We start from the raw sequence: 19797 nt of genomic DNA, 5'->3' as shown, positions 1-19797 counted from the left end.
AAAAAAAAAAAAAAAAAAGCCTTTCAAGGGTAGATGGAGATCAGGGCATCAACGGAACAAAACAACATGTAAATGGAGATGGTCCACAGGACGAATATGAATGCATTAAGGATTTTAGTTGGAGGATACAAGAAAGAAGTCTTATTTATTTGTCAACAAAATTTAAATATTAAAACACCTCAAAACCTTTGCTCTCAGACTCTTTGTTTGAGTAAAGGAAGAAAATGTTCCAGCTGTTTACATCTGGCCTCACGAACCGATTATATTTCTGCAGATATTTTTTTTTAAATTACCAGAACTTTAAAATACATCCAGGTACACTTCTGCTTTCTTGTTTGCAACATTGTATTTTTTTTTTTTTTTAGTGGCACAATAAACGTCATGAAGCAGTGGCAACGCTGGAGAAAATTGGGGGGGGGAAATAGGATGCGTCCACCAATGACAGAGCAAAGCAGTAACTCGGAGAAATCGATTGCTGTTTATGGTTTACCAGATATTTTTTAAAACATTATTAAACGCGTCCATTTCTCTGAGAAACCTCCCTTCAATATGTACCCCACCCTTTCATTTATTTTATTTTTTTTATTATTCTGAGTCTGTACAGATATGAAGACTGGCAGCTGAGAACAGGAGGTTTGCTGTGACTTTAATTAATCACTCACCCAAAACCATGTCCAGATGTGACATTTCAGTTGTGATCACGTTAACATGTTTAGGTTTGTCTGAACGGCTCCCGTCTACAGTTACAATTACTATCAGCATCTACCATATTTCTAAAGTAGGTTCAGTTTTTGCTAAGAGAAGACATAAACTACCAGGTTAAGCCAAATAGTTATCATATTTTGTTTCTTGTATTTTTGGGATCAAGCTGTTAGACGTTGTTCTAAGCACATGTGGAACAGTTTGAGTAAGAAGCTGCTTTGCTTTCTTTTGCAGCGGCTTTGATGAAGAGCGGCCTGAGGTCCCCATGCTGTTTCGAGACGTCCCGTCCCTCCTCATCATCTTTGTTCTAACTATGCCTCAACCTCTGCGCAAAGGTAAAGTTACTCCTTCAGCATCGTGACACGGCAAGAGCAGGGTCCATCTCCGGAGGCAGCTCCATTATCTGCTGTAATCCAGGCTGAGTGCTGGGGGGGAGAAAAGCATTTCACATCTCTTATCTGTGCTCTTGTTGCTGTTTTGGCTTTGAGGCTCATGAAAGCACGACCCTGATGATGGGAGGGCTGCGGCCTCTGCTTGTAGCCTCCATTTCTAGCCTGTCACGTGTTCATCAGCAAAGCTTTTCATTGTAAAAAAAAATGTCGGACCGCCTCAAAAGTCATCTGGATGATCATTCTGGTGATAGAATCGGTGATGAAGACAATGTGGATTCTTTAAAACATGAGAAGCTTTGATTTTATTTGATTTTTTTTTTAGTTTTAGCCTGAAAAAATTCAAAAATATTAAAGATAAACACCTTTTAAGTTTTATTTTAAAGTGGCAGAGGTACATGTATATAATAAACCAAGTGATAAAATGTGAATTTCCCAACAGAAACATTAAGGAATCATTTGTTGCCAAGGGTCTTTTACATGAAAGCTCCACAATGTGAATAATCTGCTCCTAAAACTTTGTCACAATGACCAGAACAGATGCTGCAAAGACTTAAATCTGCAGCTACTTATTCGCCGATGCTGCCTATGCTAAACGCAGGAACCAAAAGGGTTTTTATAAGCGGTTGCTATTATTCAGCTGGTAAGCCAGCTCACGTTTGTGGCGTCCCTCTCTGTTTCTGTGTAGAGCACTTTACCTGTGTGGTCAAGATGTTGTACAACCTGCAGTTCACTCAGGCTTTGGCTGCACTTTCAACCAAGCTCAGCTCAGAGGAAAGGCAGGCCTGGGTCGCGTCTGGAGCACTTAAGAAGGTAAAACTAAAACCACATGACATTAGATGGAGACTGGACATCCAGATCTACTTGTGCTTATATTGCCTACTTTATATTTTCACACGTTTTTATCTGTTTTAATAGTCATTTTTCATGCTTCCAGCGCTTAACATCTCTTTACAAGCCAGTGAATTATGCTGATTACGTCTAAAGAAACCATCCACAACAGCGTAAATTACTGCGTCTTGCTGTTGAGTTACATTAAACAGTTTTATTTATGTGATTTCCACAGTCCTCAGCATCAATCTTCATTATGTGAAAATGCTGTATTGCTGAAAAGTTGCATTAAGTGGCCACTGGAGCAATAAAAGACAAACGGCAAAAAAAAAAAAACTTTAAAGGGGGTTTCGTTTCCAAATGGAAGAGTGGATGAGTGTTTTCCTGCTGCAGCAATGTGAGTTTTAAATGCAAAAACAGCATTTGTGTGTGGCTGAATGCAGGTGTAATTAAACTAAGTAGGAGGCATTGTGAAAGAAGATCGGAGCCGAGAGGAAGGAAAGCCGCAGACTTGAAATTCCTCCACTATAAATCTATGACAAAGGACAGCGGAGGAGATAAGGCTGCTGTTTTATATTCTACCACCTTCGCTTTGATGAATGCCTTCAGCTCCTGCTCTGTTTAAAATACCAGCCAAATCTGAGGAACACACATTCAAATCAGTGGAACACACATCCAGTAATGTCTTTTCTGCTTATCAGATATCACACTAACAAATGAATTGTCCGCTTCCTATATATTCTATAACGCAGCACATTTTATACATAGACAGTGGAGACTCGAGTGAACAATGCTGATTAGCAGCGTTCATAGTCATGTTGATATTTTTATATACTTTAACTTATTTATGTTTTTATTAATCCTCTTATAAGGTGTAATGACGTAGAATGCAAGTATCCATCTGAAGAATGCTTCAGATTGGTGACAAATGAACGAAAATCAGAATAAGTCTGTATAAAAACGGGATGCACACACTCTTCATTTAGGCCACGACACTCACTGGTGTTATAACATAAATCAGAAGTTTCTGTGGCCTTCAGCTGTTTGTTGAGCACCTGTACACGACTTTGAACTGATGTCAGACGACACTAAAAACACACACTGCTTCGTCTTTTGAAAGAATGGGTTTTTATTCTGCTCTTTATCCCAGACTTTAAGGTTTTCACTCATATATATATAAATATTAAACCCCTTTTATGACAATTATCAGCTTTGTTTTAATGACATGAGTGTCTTCCACAAAGCCATTTTTTTTTTCAATTTTTATCTGTATTTTTTTAAGAAAAGGCGCCACAACTATCTGAAATGTTCAAAATCTGTGGGGAGTTTTTCAGAGGCTCATTGAAGTTATTCTGAAGGCATGCTGTGTTCAATTATCTTACTTTTCACTTTATCATTTAACTAAATAAATATTTTATTTTGTTTTTGTAGAGTTGACAAAAATGGATCATCCTTTAAAAATCTGTGACTTTATTTGAGTTTATTAAACAACTTTGTTATTCTCTCTGTTATTTAAGAGAGTAGAGGTTCTGTCGAAACCTAAAAAGACTTGATTTATGGTTTGAAGGTTTGGTTTGTGAACCCTCTGGTAACTCTGCGCTAGGAAAAAGGAGAAAATCTTGGTCTCTTTTTTTGGTGTTTAATTGTGTGTTGTCAACATTCTGATGTTCCAACCTTCGATTTTCTGCCACAGAACGCCACCAACTCTGAGAAGTCTTTCGAAGCTGTGCTCAGTCACGTTATCGGCGACCTCTCAAAGGACAAGAGTGTTTACAAGGTGAACTCTGAAGAATCAACAATGGTGAGATGCTGAGGAGACGCTTTGGCCCTTTGGAGCTTTTACTGCCGTAAAGTTTACGTCCTCTCATGCCCGCAGCTTCTCCTTTGCTGCTCTTTCATTTTCTCTATAAGTATAAATTGGCCATTACCCTGAGAGACAACGATCTCATATCTCTGCTAATCTCCAGTGGTGATGTTCATCACTGTATTATCAACAAGCTGTTAGCTGGTTATTGATCAGGTGTTACTGCTGTTTTCCTCTCTAGCTGAGCTCCAGTGTGTGGTCCCCGCAGTCGATCGAGTTCAGCCTCCAGCAGTTCTCCCTGCCCTTCCTTCGCCTCTCCTGCCTTCTGCAGCACCACCTTTATGGAGACACTCTAACCGGCTGCCTGGTATGTGTCATCTTCAACGCCGCTCAAGCTAAAGTGGCAATAATGTGCATTACGTTCCTAAAAGTCACATTAAATATCGTTGTAAGACTAGAGAGCGGGGTCTCAGCTTCACTTAGACGCTTTCAGATCATCTGGCAGCAGAGATTGAGCTCACGACCCGTTTTCTTTGCTCGTCTCAGGATGAAGAGGAGTTTTCATCCCTGGCTGTGTGTGTGGGGCTGCTGCCCTCAACCCCCCAGCCTTCCAACGCCGTGCACAGTGCCTCATGTCTGGACTGGCCCGTCAGCGCCTTCGACCTGGTGACGCAGTGGTGCGCTGAGGTCACAGAGCTAACTCGGCTGCACCCCGAGCAATCACTGGTACAGTCGTCGATTTCCGTCGATTTACAGACCTTTTCTTGATCATTTAAAGCAAGCTTTTTAAAAAAACAGTAAACACAGAACTGATCTGCGTACTGTAGGGTTTGGAATATACAACAAAAGCATTCATTTGAAGTTTTGTTTTGTGTAAATAACTTGTCCTGTTAAAGTTCTGCTGAGAGTTTTAGTTTCAGCCCAGGCTGATGAGGTTCATATCTGCCTCAGGAAAGTATCTGCACCACGTTTCACATGCCCACGTTGTTTAGCACTGCAGTAATCTTTGGTGTTGTATATCATGTGAATGGGGAGGTGTCCCGTATAACATCTTATACTGAAAATCCTTAAATGTTAGGTATTATTTACTAGGGTTCCACCTAGAGACGCAGTAAAGCCTGACAGATTTATTCAGTACAAGCTAAATAAAACCCTAAAAGTTCAATTTAAATGTCTTTAAAGTGTGTGCTTTCGTCTCCTCCATCTCTGCTCCGTAGACCTTGCTGGTCCAGGACCCTCAGTGGGAAGCCCCTCGCCTTCTCCAGCTCCCCGACAACTACAATATCATCTTCCAGTACTATCACAGAAAGGCCTGCACTGTCTGCAAAAAGGTGCCAAAAGACCCCGCACTCTGCCTTGTGTGTGGCGCCTTTGTCTGTCTCAAAGGCGTGTGCTGCAAGCAGCAGGGGACCTGTGAATGCGTTTTGGTGAGTTTCCCAGTCAGTTTGACGTTACCGTTGTTGGGTTGCATAAAACAATTAAAAAGAGTCCTTTTTGGCATCATTGATGTTACTGTAGAGTTTTTCATGTTCCTGAAAATGAAAACACCACCTCATTTTTATAGCTATTGACAAACTGACACCTGATTTTTTTTTTTTTTTTTTTTTTTTTTTTTTTTTTTTTTTTTTTAAAGCTGCCTTTGCATCGCTGCCTGTTTGTTTCAAACCTGCTTGTTTCGTGTCACTCTGCAGCACTCCCAACACTGTGGCGCAGCTACGGGCATCTTTCTGCTGATTAACGCCTCGGTCATCATCATCATCCGCGGGCATCGGTTCTGTCTGTGGGGCTCCGTCTACCTCGACGCTCACGGAGAAGAAGATCGCGATTTACGGTATGTTGCGTTTCTGAACTACTGGAAACATTTTCAAAGCCTTCAGAGTTGGTGACTTTTCAGAGTGTTTGTTTTTTATTAGTTTGTTAAAAAAACAATTTTTTTTTTGTTGTTTTATAGCACACAGACTTATTTTTTCACTAAAATGTTGCTTTTTTATTGTATCCTAATGTTCTTTTACCACTAAAGAAACATTCCTTTCTATTAATGTTCTTTTTAGTAATTAGAAACTGAGGGTTTAATCAGAGAATGGTTTGTGCAAAATGGATTAATTAAGGGATATAACTTATTTCCATAATTTGTTTGAGTTTTGCTTTGTTTAGTCCAGACATGGTGTGTGTGGTCTGCATATGTCAGACATTAATTTAATATTCGATCAGATTTATTTTTACGGATTTTACTACAAGACTGTTAGCCGCTGAAGACGACATGTTTTTATTAATGGTCTGTCGGGGGAACGGAGGGCTTATTCTGCCTCATTCTTCTGTCTGCTGCCTTCAAAACTCCTGAAGTCTTTGTTAGGGTCTTTAATCATCACTTCCAAACACGACTTATATATATATATATATATATATATATATATATATATATATATATATATATATATATATATATATATATATATATATATATATATATATGATTTTATTCAGTGTACTATTCTAAACCATTTCAATTTATCGCACAACATTAAACACATGCAGTGCTTTTAAAACAAGAACTATTAATGCTATAATAAGACAAACAGTTTTTTAATATGTTTATTTTAGTATGTATGCAGTATTTGTGTTCAAATAACATAAAGTTCTACTGAATTTAGACTATAGATTGACCCACATGGAACAAACGATAACAACAAAGACACCAGTCTGACTTGAGTTTTGTTGTTGTTTTTTTGTTTTTTGTTTTTCTCCAGCCGTGGGAAGCCGCTTTTCTTATGTGAAGAGAGATATCGAGTGTTGGAGCAGCAGTGGGTCTCCCACACCTTCGATCACATCAATAAACGTTGGGGGCCTCACTATAACGGACTCTGAGATCTTCCAAAGTTCATTAAAAACAAACGACAACAAAAAAAACCCAACCCAAGATGGAGTCTTTTATTATTATTCTTATCATTATTATTTCTTTGTGTCCGCCTTGATCCAAATATTTGAGAGATTTTAACTTGATAAACTCAAAGATCCGGTGAGGCTTCGGTTTATGTGAACGTTTGGTGTACAGTCCTGACTAAAAGATTAGCACTCAGATGTTTTCAAGTGATTTAATGTGTACGTTTCAACAGGGAAAAAGCACAATTTGGTGAGTTTGAAGAGAAAAAGCACAACTTTATTCAATTGGCTTCACTTGGAGCGGGCTTTAAAAGATGTCATTTTTATTTTGGTTTAAAAAAACAAACAAAAACCCGACATATATGTCGACCGTTGAGAGTCCCTGTAGAGTTGTTTACTTCTTTTTGCACCGTTTCTGATCATGTTGCTGCATATCCCTTTTATTTATCAAATTGTGTTCTGCTGTGCTGGCATGAGTTTTAAGCTCCTGATGAGTGCAACGATGATGGTTTTTTTTTTTTTGCAATCTGCACTCGTCGTCTCCCGGAACGTGATGGTAAGCAAGACCAAGTCCAAGCATCAACGCACGAGAGCTTTCTTTTTGCGAACAACCAAAGACTCTTTTCTGGGTCTAGTTGCAATCCATCCTCAGGAATTTTCTTTTTTTTTCTTCTTTTTTTTTGTTTTTGCTGTTTAAAATATGTTTTAGATATTTAAATAAATGCTGCTGCTCATTGTTTAAGTAAGTAATTTTAACTTTTGTGGATTTTTTTTTTTCTTTCTAAGATTGTGCTTTGAGTTTACAGTAGATGGCTGGGAATGTTAAACTCACTTTAATGTTTAAGGAAGTTGCCACATTGCACCCCCCCCCACACCCTTTACGTGCTTTGTCTTTCTTTTTGTCGCGTGCAAAGAAGGAACTGAAGTGACGGCTTTGAGACGACTGCAGTCCTTCACGTAAATTAGGATTCAGCTGAAGTTCCTGAAGGGAAATGTCACCGCGCAGACCTGGTTCTCGCTTCGCTGGCCAGACTGAGCGCCACGTCTGAGCAAAAAGGTTACGCTGGGTTTGTCGGTGTATCCTCCCACGAAGATACGAAAGTCAGTGAAACAAAAGTTCCTTTCCTGTGAGACGAAAATCCCCTTATTGTCCTTTTCTGTGCTGTAACATTTTTCTTTTTCCCTTTTATGCCTTTTATGCCTTTTATCAAGTTGTAACGTTTATCCTAATTATCTTTTACTCATCTAGTTGTTGCATTCTGACGATACAGGATTATCAGACTTGAGTATCCGTTATACACTGTGCACGGCATCCTTTAAGTAACCTTTATTTCTCTTAGCTTCTTAATTTTCTGATTATCATCTTTCTTTTTAGAAGAGAGGAAATTTCATTCAGTCATGCCTGCAAAGATGTTTTTTTTTTTTTTATTCTTGAGTGAACCAACAGCCACTATCCCCGCGGTGTAGTTTTGAAGTGCCGGGCCGCGTTGTGCTGCACTCAGAAATCATCAGAGTAACTCAATACTTGAGAACTCCTTTTTGAGTTGGAGACTGTGGGTTTTCTTTTTCCTTCTTTCCAGTTCTCACTTTCTAAACCTTTGCAGCCAAGCAGCCAGTGAGTAATGGGTGTAAATTGTTACAGAGAGCTCCTGTGTGTTTTCCTGTGTGAATGAAGAGAGAATACAGTACATTACTGTAGGTGCTGACTCAAACTTTGAGTTTGACCAGGATTTATGACTTGGACATTTAATGCAAAATGTAACATATGTGAATAAAAGATAAGCACATTAATGTGTCTCCTTTCTTGTTTTCTGGTTGTTGCTGATTTGAAGGCGTTCATATTGGGAGAAAACAAGAACTTTTCCTTCATCTGGGCAATTCTTTTCACAGGTTTAATTTTTAGTGATTTTCAGGAAACCTGACAACGATGGTATTTTTCATTATGAATGCCTTTTTTTAAGACTAATGTGGCCTCTCCACCCATCCATTTTCTTCACCCTCTTATTCCTTCAGCTGCAGGGAGGGGGTGCCTATCTCCAGCGGTCACTGGAGGAGGCCTGGGTTACACCCTGAACAGGTCACCAGTCCATCACAGGGCTCTCTGCAGTCCGCTGTTGCCAAATGTTCAACCAATTCTGCTTTTATGATGCAAAAATGGCTTGCTAAGTCACCACCAGGGGTCTCAGTTTATTGAAGACTTCAAATCAAACCTTGAGCTGTTTTTCTGACAAACTGGGACTCTTGGAAGTCTTAAAGTGAGCCAATGTGTGATTAAAACTGCAGAATGGCTTAAAATGACAGTCGAGTAGAGAAGAGGGTGGTCATGTGATTTAGCCTCAGCAGAGCCATTGGTTTGGACTTCGGGAACAAGAGGAGGACCTGTGGATAACGACCAACTGTTGCACAAAGCTGCGGTTTTCAGCCCATTGGGCAACAAGAAAGAAAGCTTTGGAGAGAGGAATTTCAAACTGGTGGAAACCCCGCAGAGTTTCTGGAACGGGGTTCGGGCTGAAACATGTTGGTGTTGCAGGCAAACCTCCCAGCAGGCATCACGGGTCACGTCCATCTTTACCACCTGCGCAGGTAGGTTCATACTGCCGCTGCTCGGACCTCACACAGCAGGAACACACCTGCGCAGGCCGTATATGGTGATCATGGTCATTTAGTGAACCACTTCCGGTCTGCAGGACCGCACGCTCAGATGTCTGTACAGTTAATAATTAAAGTCCTTCGCCAAGTAAACAGACAAATCACTTTGAATATACTGCCGTGGAGGGCAGGCTGTTCGATGTGCAAGTTGTTGACTGTTTTAGAAATGACCAAAATGTCTCTTTAAAGTGTTGTTGCCCCGGAAACCAGGAGGAGGATAAAGAGATCCTCTTGTGACTGACTGTCTCTGCTGTGCTGCAGATGTTACAGATGGAAATAAACAGGCAGCCATGTCAAGGTAAGAGAATCTGTTGTTTCATGTGTACTCTTACAAATAATATACTCAGTCTGCACTTTGAATGTGTTTAGGCAGCTTTACTTTGAAATGTCAGCACAACTTTTCATTTTAAAGCCTAAAATATACCAACTTAAAAGTATATTAAGCTGGACCAGAACAGCACAGTTCTGAAGAAAATGTTAAAACCTACAGTATTATTAAGCAAAAATGAGCTTTAATGATGGCATCAATTTAGTGACAGTGCATTCATTTTAAAAGGAAACATTTTTTTTTTAAGTTTCAGAGCTGTAGATAAATAGTTTGATATGTTTGTGAAACAAGTTTTTAAGGATGTGAATGATTGGTCTAAACAATAAAAAGTTTTTTAGTCATTTTATGGTTTGAACTCATAAAAGACGTCTTTCTAACTGGGTCAGGTTAACAAAAAAATAAATAAAAATTATTAATTTTACTAATTTATAAGATAAATGTAATTTAGTTGATTGAACAAATCTCAATTTCTAAACACTATGAGGTCAAAAATAGTCTGTTATTGTAAAGCCATTGTTAATTGCATAAATTGCACCTTTTTACAGTTTTTCTGCTATTTTATATTTATTTAGTCTAACTTGATGTTCATTTTGTTTACTTGTTCTACCAGTTTGTTTAATTTTGTGATACAGTCACAGGAAGATGCATTTGACTGAACTGTATGCTCTCTTGCACATGTGACGACAAACTAATTAAAATGTAGTAAATTATTATCAAGTTTGAGTTCACACCTCAGTAAACACTGCAGTCAAAGAAGCCTTTCTATATTCAGCTCAAACTTATTATTTAGGACCTGGAATATGAGAGATTTTTTTTTTTAAACCTTTCAATGTTCAACAGAGTATTGATAATTAATACGGGCTGTTAGAGACTAAAATCGCATAAATAAAAACATTTCTGTTATTGCTTTTGCAAACTTTTATGCAAAATCAAGGCGAATATTGCCTGTTTGTCAGTCATGCTGCATTTAGTCAATCAGTAAGTGTGTAATGTGCAGTTATTGCGCTGAAACACATCAGTGAGGCAGCTGTGATGTTTGTGATTAGATGACAGAGATTAATTCCTAGCTGTGATTTTTAGATTGATCGTGATGAGGTTGGCTTCTTTTTTTTTTCTTCCCCCTCTAATTATGTTGATGTTTTGTGTACCCTGAGTTGTCCTGCACCTGTGTGGTTATTAACCGTGGAGTCGTGCTGCTGAGATGACAGTAAAAATGAGTCTTTCTGTGGTCGTGTGAGGAAGACGCGGGTCATCAGGGTGAGAACAAGGGCACGGTGCTTTAGGCTGGTTTACTGTAAAGCCTCTTTATATCCCCTTAAAAGGGATTAAAGTTTCTCTCTCTCCCTGCAGACCTAAAGGGTAAGTGGAGTTCCCATGAGTCTTTATCACAGAGGGTGGAAGTGTTTGAGCTTGATGGAAGCAGAAAATAAGATTACTTCCTTTCACTTTGCTCTGTTTTTGTGTGTGTGACGAAAATGTTTTGCAGCTTGTCAACATCTTCTGCAGCTGTTACCACCTTAAATCTTTACTTCGATTGAAATGTGCAGAACTCAAATATCTGACGAGCAAGAATGGAGGATAAAAACAGGCATCTGTCGTTCTGAAAGAACAAAAGTAAAGGTGTGTGTTTGCAGCTGGATGGATTGGGATCGTGGTGGTTGTTTTCCAAAATGTCTTCTTGTTGACCGTGTTTTCAGGTGGTCAAATCTCACTTCCCTTTCTCGGCCGTGCTGACAGTCTGGGGAAACAAAGAGTAACCCGAGCCGAGCCGTCGAGCTCCAGTGGTGTCCTGTTCGTAGCTGTACCTCCGTGCACTGTCCATTTAAAGAGCAGCGTTTATGTTGGTTCTTAGCTTTCTGGCTTCCTCAACAGCAACTCTGTTATTAGTTGTTTTTACAGTAAACGCCGCGCCTTATAGGGCTTTTAAAAAGTCCTTGTTTGTTATAAATACTCATTAGTATTCCTGTGAGTTGCCACCAAGAATAAAACAAGAAAATGAATTATGTACAGTATTTATTGCTGTGACATAATGTTAAAAACAAGTCAATTTACCATCAAATGCTCTTCTTAGCCTACTGTTGTTATTTTAGTCTGTAATCAGGGATATAATAAGAACCATGTGAAGAAATAAACCTAATTTGGACCATCTGTTCATACTTTAGCTAAACAATTACCACCTCTTTTTTGACCCATAAAAAGAAATCCTGAAGCACTTTAACAACATTTTGACTTTCTGAGACGCTTTCAAATGTAAAATCATGTTAGGCAATTGAATAAATAATAAAAAATCTACAAGAAGAATGACATTTCAGTAATAAAAAACATGCCGTTTACATTTTTGATCTTATTACAATAAGCTGGAGCTCAACACAAGAAAAAAGTCTGTTCACGTCTATAAGATGGTGACGGGTTAGAAACATTAGAAACATGGAAATATTTGACCTCGTTACCAGAAAAGGTGCTTTATTTTAGCTCTTCCCAACTGATGCATTGAGCTTTTATAATCTCAAAAGTTCTAAACTTGTGACAGGAACAACATTCAGCTTTAAACTCTTTTTATTAAATTGATAATTACCTAATTATCTGAGGAGTCACAGCGTCTTTGTCAAAGCAGACACTGGACAATTGCAGCCCTGAAATGTCTTTCACTGAATGATGTAAAGTTTTAAAGTTGTTTGGTTGCCATGTTGTGGGAAGCAGCAGCAGCAGCTGACTGAGGTCACGTGACTTGGTAACCATCACAGACTTCCTGGTTACCTGCCGGCAACCTGAGGCGCTTCATATCAGCCACCATTATGAATGGCTACATCTGCCGCCTGAATAATTCAACACAGCTGCAGATCAGGCTGCAGATTAGGAGGTGAATTATTAATCCCCGTAGATTGGCTAAATTAGTCTGGAGCGGTTTGACGGGGAGGCAGCGACAGACACTTTCACAGAAGCAGGTATGTTTAGTTTGTGGTTCTTTTATTTCAGCCCTTTTTTATCTTGAATGATTAATGAATAAATACATGGAAGTGAATTATTACAGATGATGTTTTGCGTAAAGATTGAAGGCAGTAGATTATCACCAGGAAGTAAGTGTTTTTATATGATTAATGGCCAAAATGGGAGAGATAATGTGTGCTACACACCTAAAAAATACTTAGTTGTGGATGTTTCAAGGTTTGTGTTGATAATTTAGTACAATATTACAGATTTGGTGTTAAAAAACATGCTGCACCTGACGATAATCACCTTTATCTGCTTTATACATACTTTTTGAAAGCTTTTTGAAGATGATGATGATATTTGCTGCTGCAGGTCATTAGAGATTAAAAGATAATTCATGACAGAAGTCTGTGAAGGTGTGTTGGGAACAGGTTTTTTGTCCCACACAGAGTTTATTACAAAGCAACAGCAGTAGTAAATGTTAGGTGAACTGGTGTGATCCTGTTGTGATCCAAGATGATGATTAAAACGGATAATGATGTCAGATAGTCAGATATTGAAACTTGATTAAAGTACAAGTTGTTTGGAACATTTTATGTGAATGCAGTGTGTAAAAATGCACATCTTCAGCCCTCTTTGTCTTCCCTTGAAGGACACGCAGAAGGATATCAGCTGTATCTCTGTGCTGCGTATTCGAGTCCATCTTCTATCCACCGACATGCGATCCATAAACCTGTCTCCGTGTGACGGGGTTAGACTTAATTTTTCACATCAATTTTCAGATCACCAGAAACAAACAAACAAAAAAATAGGGCTTTGCTCCCTCAGGGTCACACGGTCTCTGTGATGCATTAACGCGATTACGACAAGAGGAAACAAACATCGCTCTCCGTCATGTTGAGCTGGAATATATGGCATTTTATAAATCCCAAAATGGTCGTGTTAGTTCAGCTGTTTGATACTTACTGCTGTGCATTGTCTGTGGTAAAAAAAACAAACATGAAATAATATTAATAATGAGAAGCTATGTGAACTTTTTGTTATTTTTTCATTATTATGGCTTTATAAAATGCTTCACAAGATAATCATTTAATAAAGCTTCTTGTTTGGAGGTGTGGCGCTGGGTTGCTGCTTCAGGGCAGGTAATCTGACCAATCCAATCCAATTGATCTTTAGGGGATTGCTCTTCTTAGTGTGCACGGCAGTGGCGGAGTCCCCCGTGGAGATGGCTAATGCAGTGACTGCATGAAACAGCACTTGTTGCCCGTCCTCCTGAGGAAGCTGTTGCTGTTGGTGCTGTTCTATTATGATCACCGGAGACTCTTTAATTGTAACATTTCTCAGCCTTGATGAGTCAGAAGAAGATAGCGCTTTCCATGTGAGTACCATCCTCTACATTCGCAGCTGGTGACGGCGCTTTTGCTTTGGCTTTTCTTGCTTTAAACTTTGTAACGTGGCTCTAACGATGGATGTGGTTTGCTCCAGGCTGCACAATACTTTGCCATTAGTTTATACATTTTACTTGCTTCTCTGTGTCTCTAAATGGCATATCATGAGTTTTATTAGTTCTGTGACAGTGTAGAAGTTTGCTCCCTGTGTCGTGTGGCTCGATCGCTCCCAACAAGCTCCCTGTTTGCTGTATTAGGCCTTAGAAAAGGATTTCCCTCAGCTTGCACCAACTTTACAGTCACAATGTTTCGACATGGTTTTGACCAAACGCTGCTAACCCAAAATTGGGTTTGTTCTCCAGGAGACAACTGTATGGACTGTACTCCTACAAGTCCAGCATGATTGGCCTGGAGAACCTCGGCGATCCCTCCGATAACTGGGACATAGTGGAAACCATCGGCAAAGGGACGTACGGGAAAGTCTACAGAGTGACCAACAAAAAGAATGGGAGCCAGGCGGCAGTGAAAGTGCTGGACCCGATCAACGTGAGTCACTTGAAAGCTTGTTGAATGTTTAATGTGTGCATGTTTTTTTTCTTACTCTTTGGTATAATAGTCATTGTAAAATCCTTGGTCTTATTTAATGATTGTAGGAAAACTGCTATGAATGGTGAACAGCTCCCATCAAACTCAAAGCCGTTGTAAAGTTTTGCTCACAGACCTAAAATAATGTTTTATGGTTTATTTACCACATTTGCAAAACTCAATAATAACTAAATATTATTTAAATTTCAAGATAAGCAACACTAATCAACTCTACTTTTATTCTTTTTTTCAAAAAATGAATTATTTTACAATGTATTTAGACATGTGTGTCCTCTGACATCCATCAGGCAGTGCTTCAGCACCCTCTGCACCCCTGCCTCCTATGGCCGTGTTCCTATAAAATCTAGTCTTTGGTGCTGCAGTTTTCATTAGTATTATCATCAGGTGAAAGCAGAAATACTCTCAACTTGTTTGGCATGTTAGCATGCTGATATGCAAAATTAAGATAAACATGTTAAATAAAAAACCTTAATAGAAACATAGAAACTTTAATTTTACCAGGAGATAAAACTCACTTGATTTAAAATCCTGTTTACAAGAAAATGGAAACCTGCTCAACAAATCAATAATTCAAATATGGGCATATAAATAAACAAATAAATAGAATAAATTAATAGATAAACAAAAAATGCATTAAACTGGTTCTGTAGAACTGCTGTGCTTCTTGCATGGCTGAAGATTCTTGGTTCGATTTTTACAGCTATAACTTTCTTTTATTTATATATTTAATTAGGGAATTTAATTGATTTCTTGTGACAGGTTTGAGGGGCCCTGAAACACAAACTGGGAACCAGTAATGTATTAAATATCATTTTTGTGCTCCATCATTTAACAGCATAAGTGGTTTTGAGCTGCCTGGGAAACCAATAATCACAAGATTTTGGAAAATATAAACAAATTTTATATTTTATATACACCACCTCATCTGAAAGTTGAAATCTCTGTTTCTGTGGAATTTGAAAACTATTCACAATCACTTAATTAAAACTAGTGCCGTATTTGTTTATATGTTGTATTCTGGTCTTTTTGTGATTCTTTTGGTAATCATTCATATTTGACTGTTTCGTCGTGACAGCATTAATGTAACAGAGGTGGAAAAAAACCCAGACTGAAGCGGTTGTTTTTCTTTGTAACTCTCTGACTTGTCTCAGCATTCGAGCCATTCAAACAGAGTAGGTTGCCAGTTCTTTTTATTTCCTCTCTCCATCTCGATGCAGTTGTTCCTGTACCTGCCTCTGTGATGTATGTCAGCGCGCCCCCCTTTTTCTTCCTTTCCTGTCACGTTAAGTCTAGCACACTCTTACCAGAAAGTGTAGGTCCTGAGTTGGCTGTTTCCTCTCGGTGCGTCCGCTCGTTTGTCTGGGTGATAAGGACGCCGGAGACCCTGCGTTGGCAGCAGGCTCGAGCAGTGAGACCTGGCCTGAGACATGCCTGTGATTGTGTCAGCAGAAGAACCCTCATCCTGGTAGAATGATGCTCCCCTGATGGCCAAGAAGATGAAGCGGCCTCCTCTCCCATCCCTCTCCCTGATTAGACTGCTGACACAATCAGTCAGATATCCAGGAGGAGAAATTCAGCTTCTTCGGCTGTGGATCTTCCCTCCCTCTGAGATTTACTTTGAAAGAAAAGTGCCTCTAGAAATAGTTCAGCTCACCAGGCCATTCCTGTTCTTGTGTTCCTAGTTTATAACCCTATCCTTAGGTTTCTAATTATAAACACCAGTATTACTCTGTCACTAAAATTAAATCATAGCCTCGTAGCACTGTGCCTAAAACTTTGTTGTGTGGTCATATTGTTGCACTTTTTGTAAGCCTCTGTTTAAACCCTGCATATTTGCTCACGCTCTTTAAAGGACGTGGATGAGGAGATTGAGGCGGAATATAGTATTTTGAGATCCCTGTCCAACCACCCTAATGTGGTCAAGTTTCACGGCATGTTCTACAAGTCGGACAACTCATCCGGAGGACAGCTCTGGCTGGTACTCGAGGTGAGTTCTGCAAAAATTTTTTCTTTATTTCGCAGGTTTGCTCACACACCTAAAGGCCAGCTGGACTGTTGATCTATTCGTTTTGTTCATTTATGTTCATATTGCTTTTTTTCTTTTTGAAGTCAAATGTCTACACTGATGCGCTCAACATCTTACAGATCTTTCAGGTTATTTTCATGTGTGCAGCGTTTACCCACTCGGTCGTCACGAGAGATGTGACGAGATTTGAGCGAGACCCAAACAAACCTATAAGATGATTGGGCGAGGTCATGTGACCTCAGGGACTCTCAGGCTGCGAATGTCAACAAAGGCTTAAAGCTGGGCACGTGCCGTTTGTGACTTTGAACTGAAAGAAGAAAAACTACAGCTGCCTTCTGTATAAACATGAAGGATAATCACCACTGCTAAAATGAAGTTGAAACTTTAATTTGCTTTACAAGGTGGAAAATCTCTTTATTAGCTTGACTCCTCCATGGGAATTTTTCCCTGATTCGCCAACCTGAGACTCTCATAATTACACTTAAATGTGTTTAAATCCCACCACATCTGAAACATGGACAGAAGTACAATCAATCAGTCAGTCAACTTTATTCCTATAGCACGTTCTAAAAACCACAGGAGTAGCCAAAGTGTTGTACAATAAGATAAAAATAGATTAAGACAATAATAAAAGAAACATACACGTACCAGGTTTACATATATTTACTTTACTAGACCACATCCCACTTCACTATATGAGAAATTATATTAAACGTTTAGAAGGACTGAGAGTCACACAAACACCACAATTCATCTGGTTCCCTCATTATTTCTTTTCTCCACCAAATGCTGCACTTTTTTATGTCTTTGTAGCAAAAACTTCAAATTTATTTGACCAGTTGGTTTACAAATAAACCTCTCTTTTTCATGGCAGCAACCTACCTTGAATAACGTTGATGTTTGTCAGGCTGACTTATGATGCCGCCTTTTTTTTTTTTTCCCCCCTGACTCGTGTGGGCGGGCGAGCCCTCCCCGTGAATCATGATTTTCGACTGGTGAGTGATGGAGGAGTCACCGGCATTTCTCTGTCTCCCTCGCAGCTGTGCAACGGGGGCTCTGTCACAGAACTCATCAAAGGCCTGACCGTGCGCGGGCAGCGACTGCAGGAGTCCGTCATCTCGTACATCTTGTACAGCGCCCTCTTGGTAAGACGGCCCTCTGCAGCGCAAACGTGAAGCATGTCATGAGGCGGCACATAAATGTTTAGCTTGTGCTGCTCAGCTTTTTAATGGCTCCTGTTCTAGTTGGTGCAGATATACGACCATGACTGAGCATTTCTGCTTTCTGTTTTCTCATTTAAAAGGGTCTCCAGCATCTCCACAACAATCGGATTATCCATCGTGACGTCAAAGGCAACAACATCCTCCTGACGACGGAAGGGGGAGTCAAACTAGTTGACTTTGGTAATAGCCTTTCAGAGAGTAAATTTAGATAGATTTTTGTCAAATGTAACTGATTTTTAGGAAGTTTCAGCTGTGCACCCCTGCAACATTGATTGCAACAACAAACACAACCGCAGAATAAATCATCTGATGTGCTCCACTCTCTTTAGTCCCCCGTTCACCATAACATCTTTTTCTTTCATGGACCGTAGCCTTAACCCAAGGCTATTATTGCTCATTTAAAATGCATTATTTGATGTTTTGCATATTAAAAGAAAGCTGCTATGGCAAATGACTTTGAGTCCCCACCCCCCGAGGCATGTTTATGTCCTCTGTGTCACGGAGATGAAGTGGACTCATGCTGATAAAAATCTGTCCTACATAATTTGAAATGATTATAGCCCATTATTATTACAGCTTGGCAGGTTGCCACATTGAATTTTATACTAAGATTTATTGATTAATACAAACATTTAGGGGCTGTTTCAGAAGCCTACAGCCGCAAGAGCTAAATCTCAATATAACCTAAATTTATTTGACATTTTCTGAAGGTGTTTCAGCTCAGCTGACCAGTGCACGGCTGCGGAGGAACACATCAGTCGGGACGCCGTTTTGGATGGCTCCTGAGGTTCGAGTTTCAAGCACACACATCTCAAACAATGTATTTCAGTGCTTAGAGGATTCATTTAAATCACTGAGGAAAAGGAAAATAGCTCCTCCGTTATTCCAGCATGCCTCTCTCCTCTGTGTCATTGTGTATTCTGCTCCTATTCTCCTCCCCGCGTGCAGCTCTTGAGGTTGCTTCAAGGTTAATAGCCGGGGGTCTGAGGCCCCTCGGCTAACTCTCTGGCAGAAATGAGGTGCTGTGATTGGGCTCGTCGGGTGGGACCTCGGGGGCAATTAGAATAAACTCGGCTGTAAAATGTAATGTCACTTACAATTATTGACTGTGGAAAAGAGGAGCTCACTCCAGCAGCCACGGAAACGACCTCTTTTAGTGCTTAAATGGGCTTTAAATAAACTCTGCTTGATTTTGTTTTAGCTGGATATGAAAGGATGATATCAGTGTATGAGTTTGTTTTAGATTGTATTGTTTTATTTCAAGATCTGGACACATAGGGCTTGGGTAAAGTCACCGATCTCACATCGCTCTTATATTTCCCTGCTTCCTTTGGAGGACAAACAGCTAATGAACTCTGTGACAGTCTGAGTTGCTCAAATGGTGTTGTGTTGCCAGGTCATCGCCTGCGAGCAGCAGTACGACTCCTCGTACGACGCCCGGTGTGATGTGTGGTCCCTTGGCATCACAGCTATCGAGCTTGCAGACGGAGACCCCCCGCTGGCTGAGATGCATCCAGTCAAAGCCCTCTTCAAGATCCCACGGTGAGTCCAGTAGAGGGCGCTCCTGCCACACAACTCGAGATGGCTCGCACAAAAGACACTCAAATATCACCCTCCCCCCCCCCAAGACAATGAGAGGTGATAAAAAGAGAAATGGTAATAGCTCTCCTGACAGCTGGCTTTATTTTTACTGCATAAAGAAACGCACGTATTGGTCCGATCGGTGCTGCTGTTGCATTTTCACCTTTTTTCTGTCTGATAGGCACCGTCTGCTGAATAATGTTCTAATCGCCATCATTAAAAATGTAAAAATGTTTGGCCTTGGCGTCAATGCAGAGGTTCAGCCTGTAAAAATAATCACGTGCGTGCGTCTGATGATCACTTCGAGAGCTTGGCTGCCGCACGCGTTTGACCTTCTGTTATCGGCACAATTGTGCAATTATCTCTCAGTTAGTTGGAGATATGCCCCTCTGATTGCAATTTGCATTAGTGATTAGCTCCATTCACATTGAGATGAGGCTGTCACCCCCCCCCCCACCC

The 19797-nt window shown here is 39.9% G+C and overlaps 2 protein-coding genes across 7 annotated transcripts in view; both read left to right on the top strand.

Annotated features, from left to right (window-relative positions):
* Positions 1-8397, top strand: part of ubr3 (ubiquitin protein ligase E3 component n-recognin 3) — a 38213-nt gene extending 29816 nt beyond the window's left edge. For both annotated transcript variants that reach the window (XM_017424516.3, XM_017424518.2), the window contains 8 exons: positions 937-1037; positions 1780-1904; positions 3616-3723; positions 3968-4093; positions 4273-4452; positions 4944-5153; positions 5418-5557; positions 6474-8397. In XM_017424516.3, coding sequence (XP_017280005.1) covers positions 937-1037; positions 1780-1904; positions 3616-3723; positions 3968-4093; positions 4273-4452; positions 4944-5153; positions 5418-5557; positions 6474-6591 — 1108 coding nt within the window. In that variant the 3' untranslated portion in view covers positions 6592-8397. The remainder of the gene's footprint in view (positions 1-936; positions 1038-1779; positions 1905-3615; positions 3724-3967; positions 4094-4272; positions 4453-4943; positions 5154-5417; positions 5558-6473) is intronic.
* Positions 8398-9239: 842 nt separating this feature from the next.
* myo3b (myosin IIIB) overlaps positions 9240-19797 on the top strand; it is a 71669-nt gene continuing 61111 nt past the window's right edge. For 2 of the 5 annotated variants that reach the window (XM_017424591.3, XM_017424587.3), the window contains exons 1-8: positions 13703-13892; positions 14265-14448; positions 15660-15680; positions 16361-16495; positions 17575-17679; positions 17838-17937; positions 18468-18544; positions 19154-19299. In XM_017424591.3, the coding sequence (XP_017280080.1) occupies positions 13864-13892; positions 14265-14448; positions 15660-15680; positions 16361-16495; positions 17575-17679; positions 17838-17937; positions 18468-18544; positions 19154-19299 (797 nt within the window). In that variant the 5' untranslated portion in view covers positions 13703-13863. Of the gene's footprint in view, positions 9554-12356; positions 12529-13702; positions 13893-14264; positions 14449-15659; positions 15681-16360; positions 16496-17574; positions 17680-17837; positions 17938-18467; positions 18545-19153; positions 19300-19797 lie in introns of those variants that run through there. The other 3 variants (XM_017424590.3, XM_025007705.2, XM_017424589.3) reach the window with 3 other exon arrangements.

The sequence above is a fragment of the Kryptolebias marmoratus genome, linkage group LG6, assembly GCF_001649575.2.
Source record: "Kryptolebias marmoratus isolate JLee-2015 linkage group LG6, ASM164957v2, whole genome shotgun sequence".
Taxonomy (NCBI): Eukaryota; Metazoa; Chordata; class Actinopteri; order Cyprinodontiformes; family Rivulidae; genus Kryptolebias; species Kryptolebias marmoratus.
This window is presented reverse-complemented; position numbering and strand designations above follow the sequence as displayed.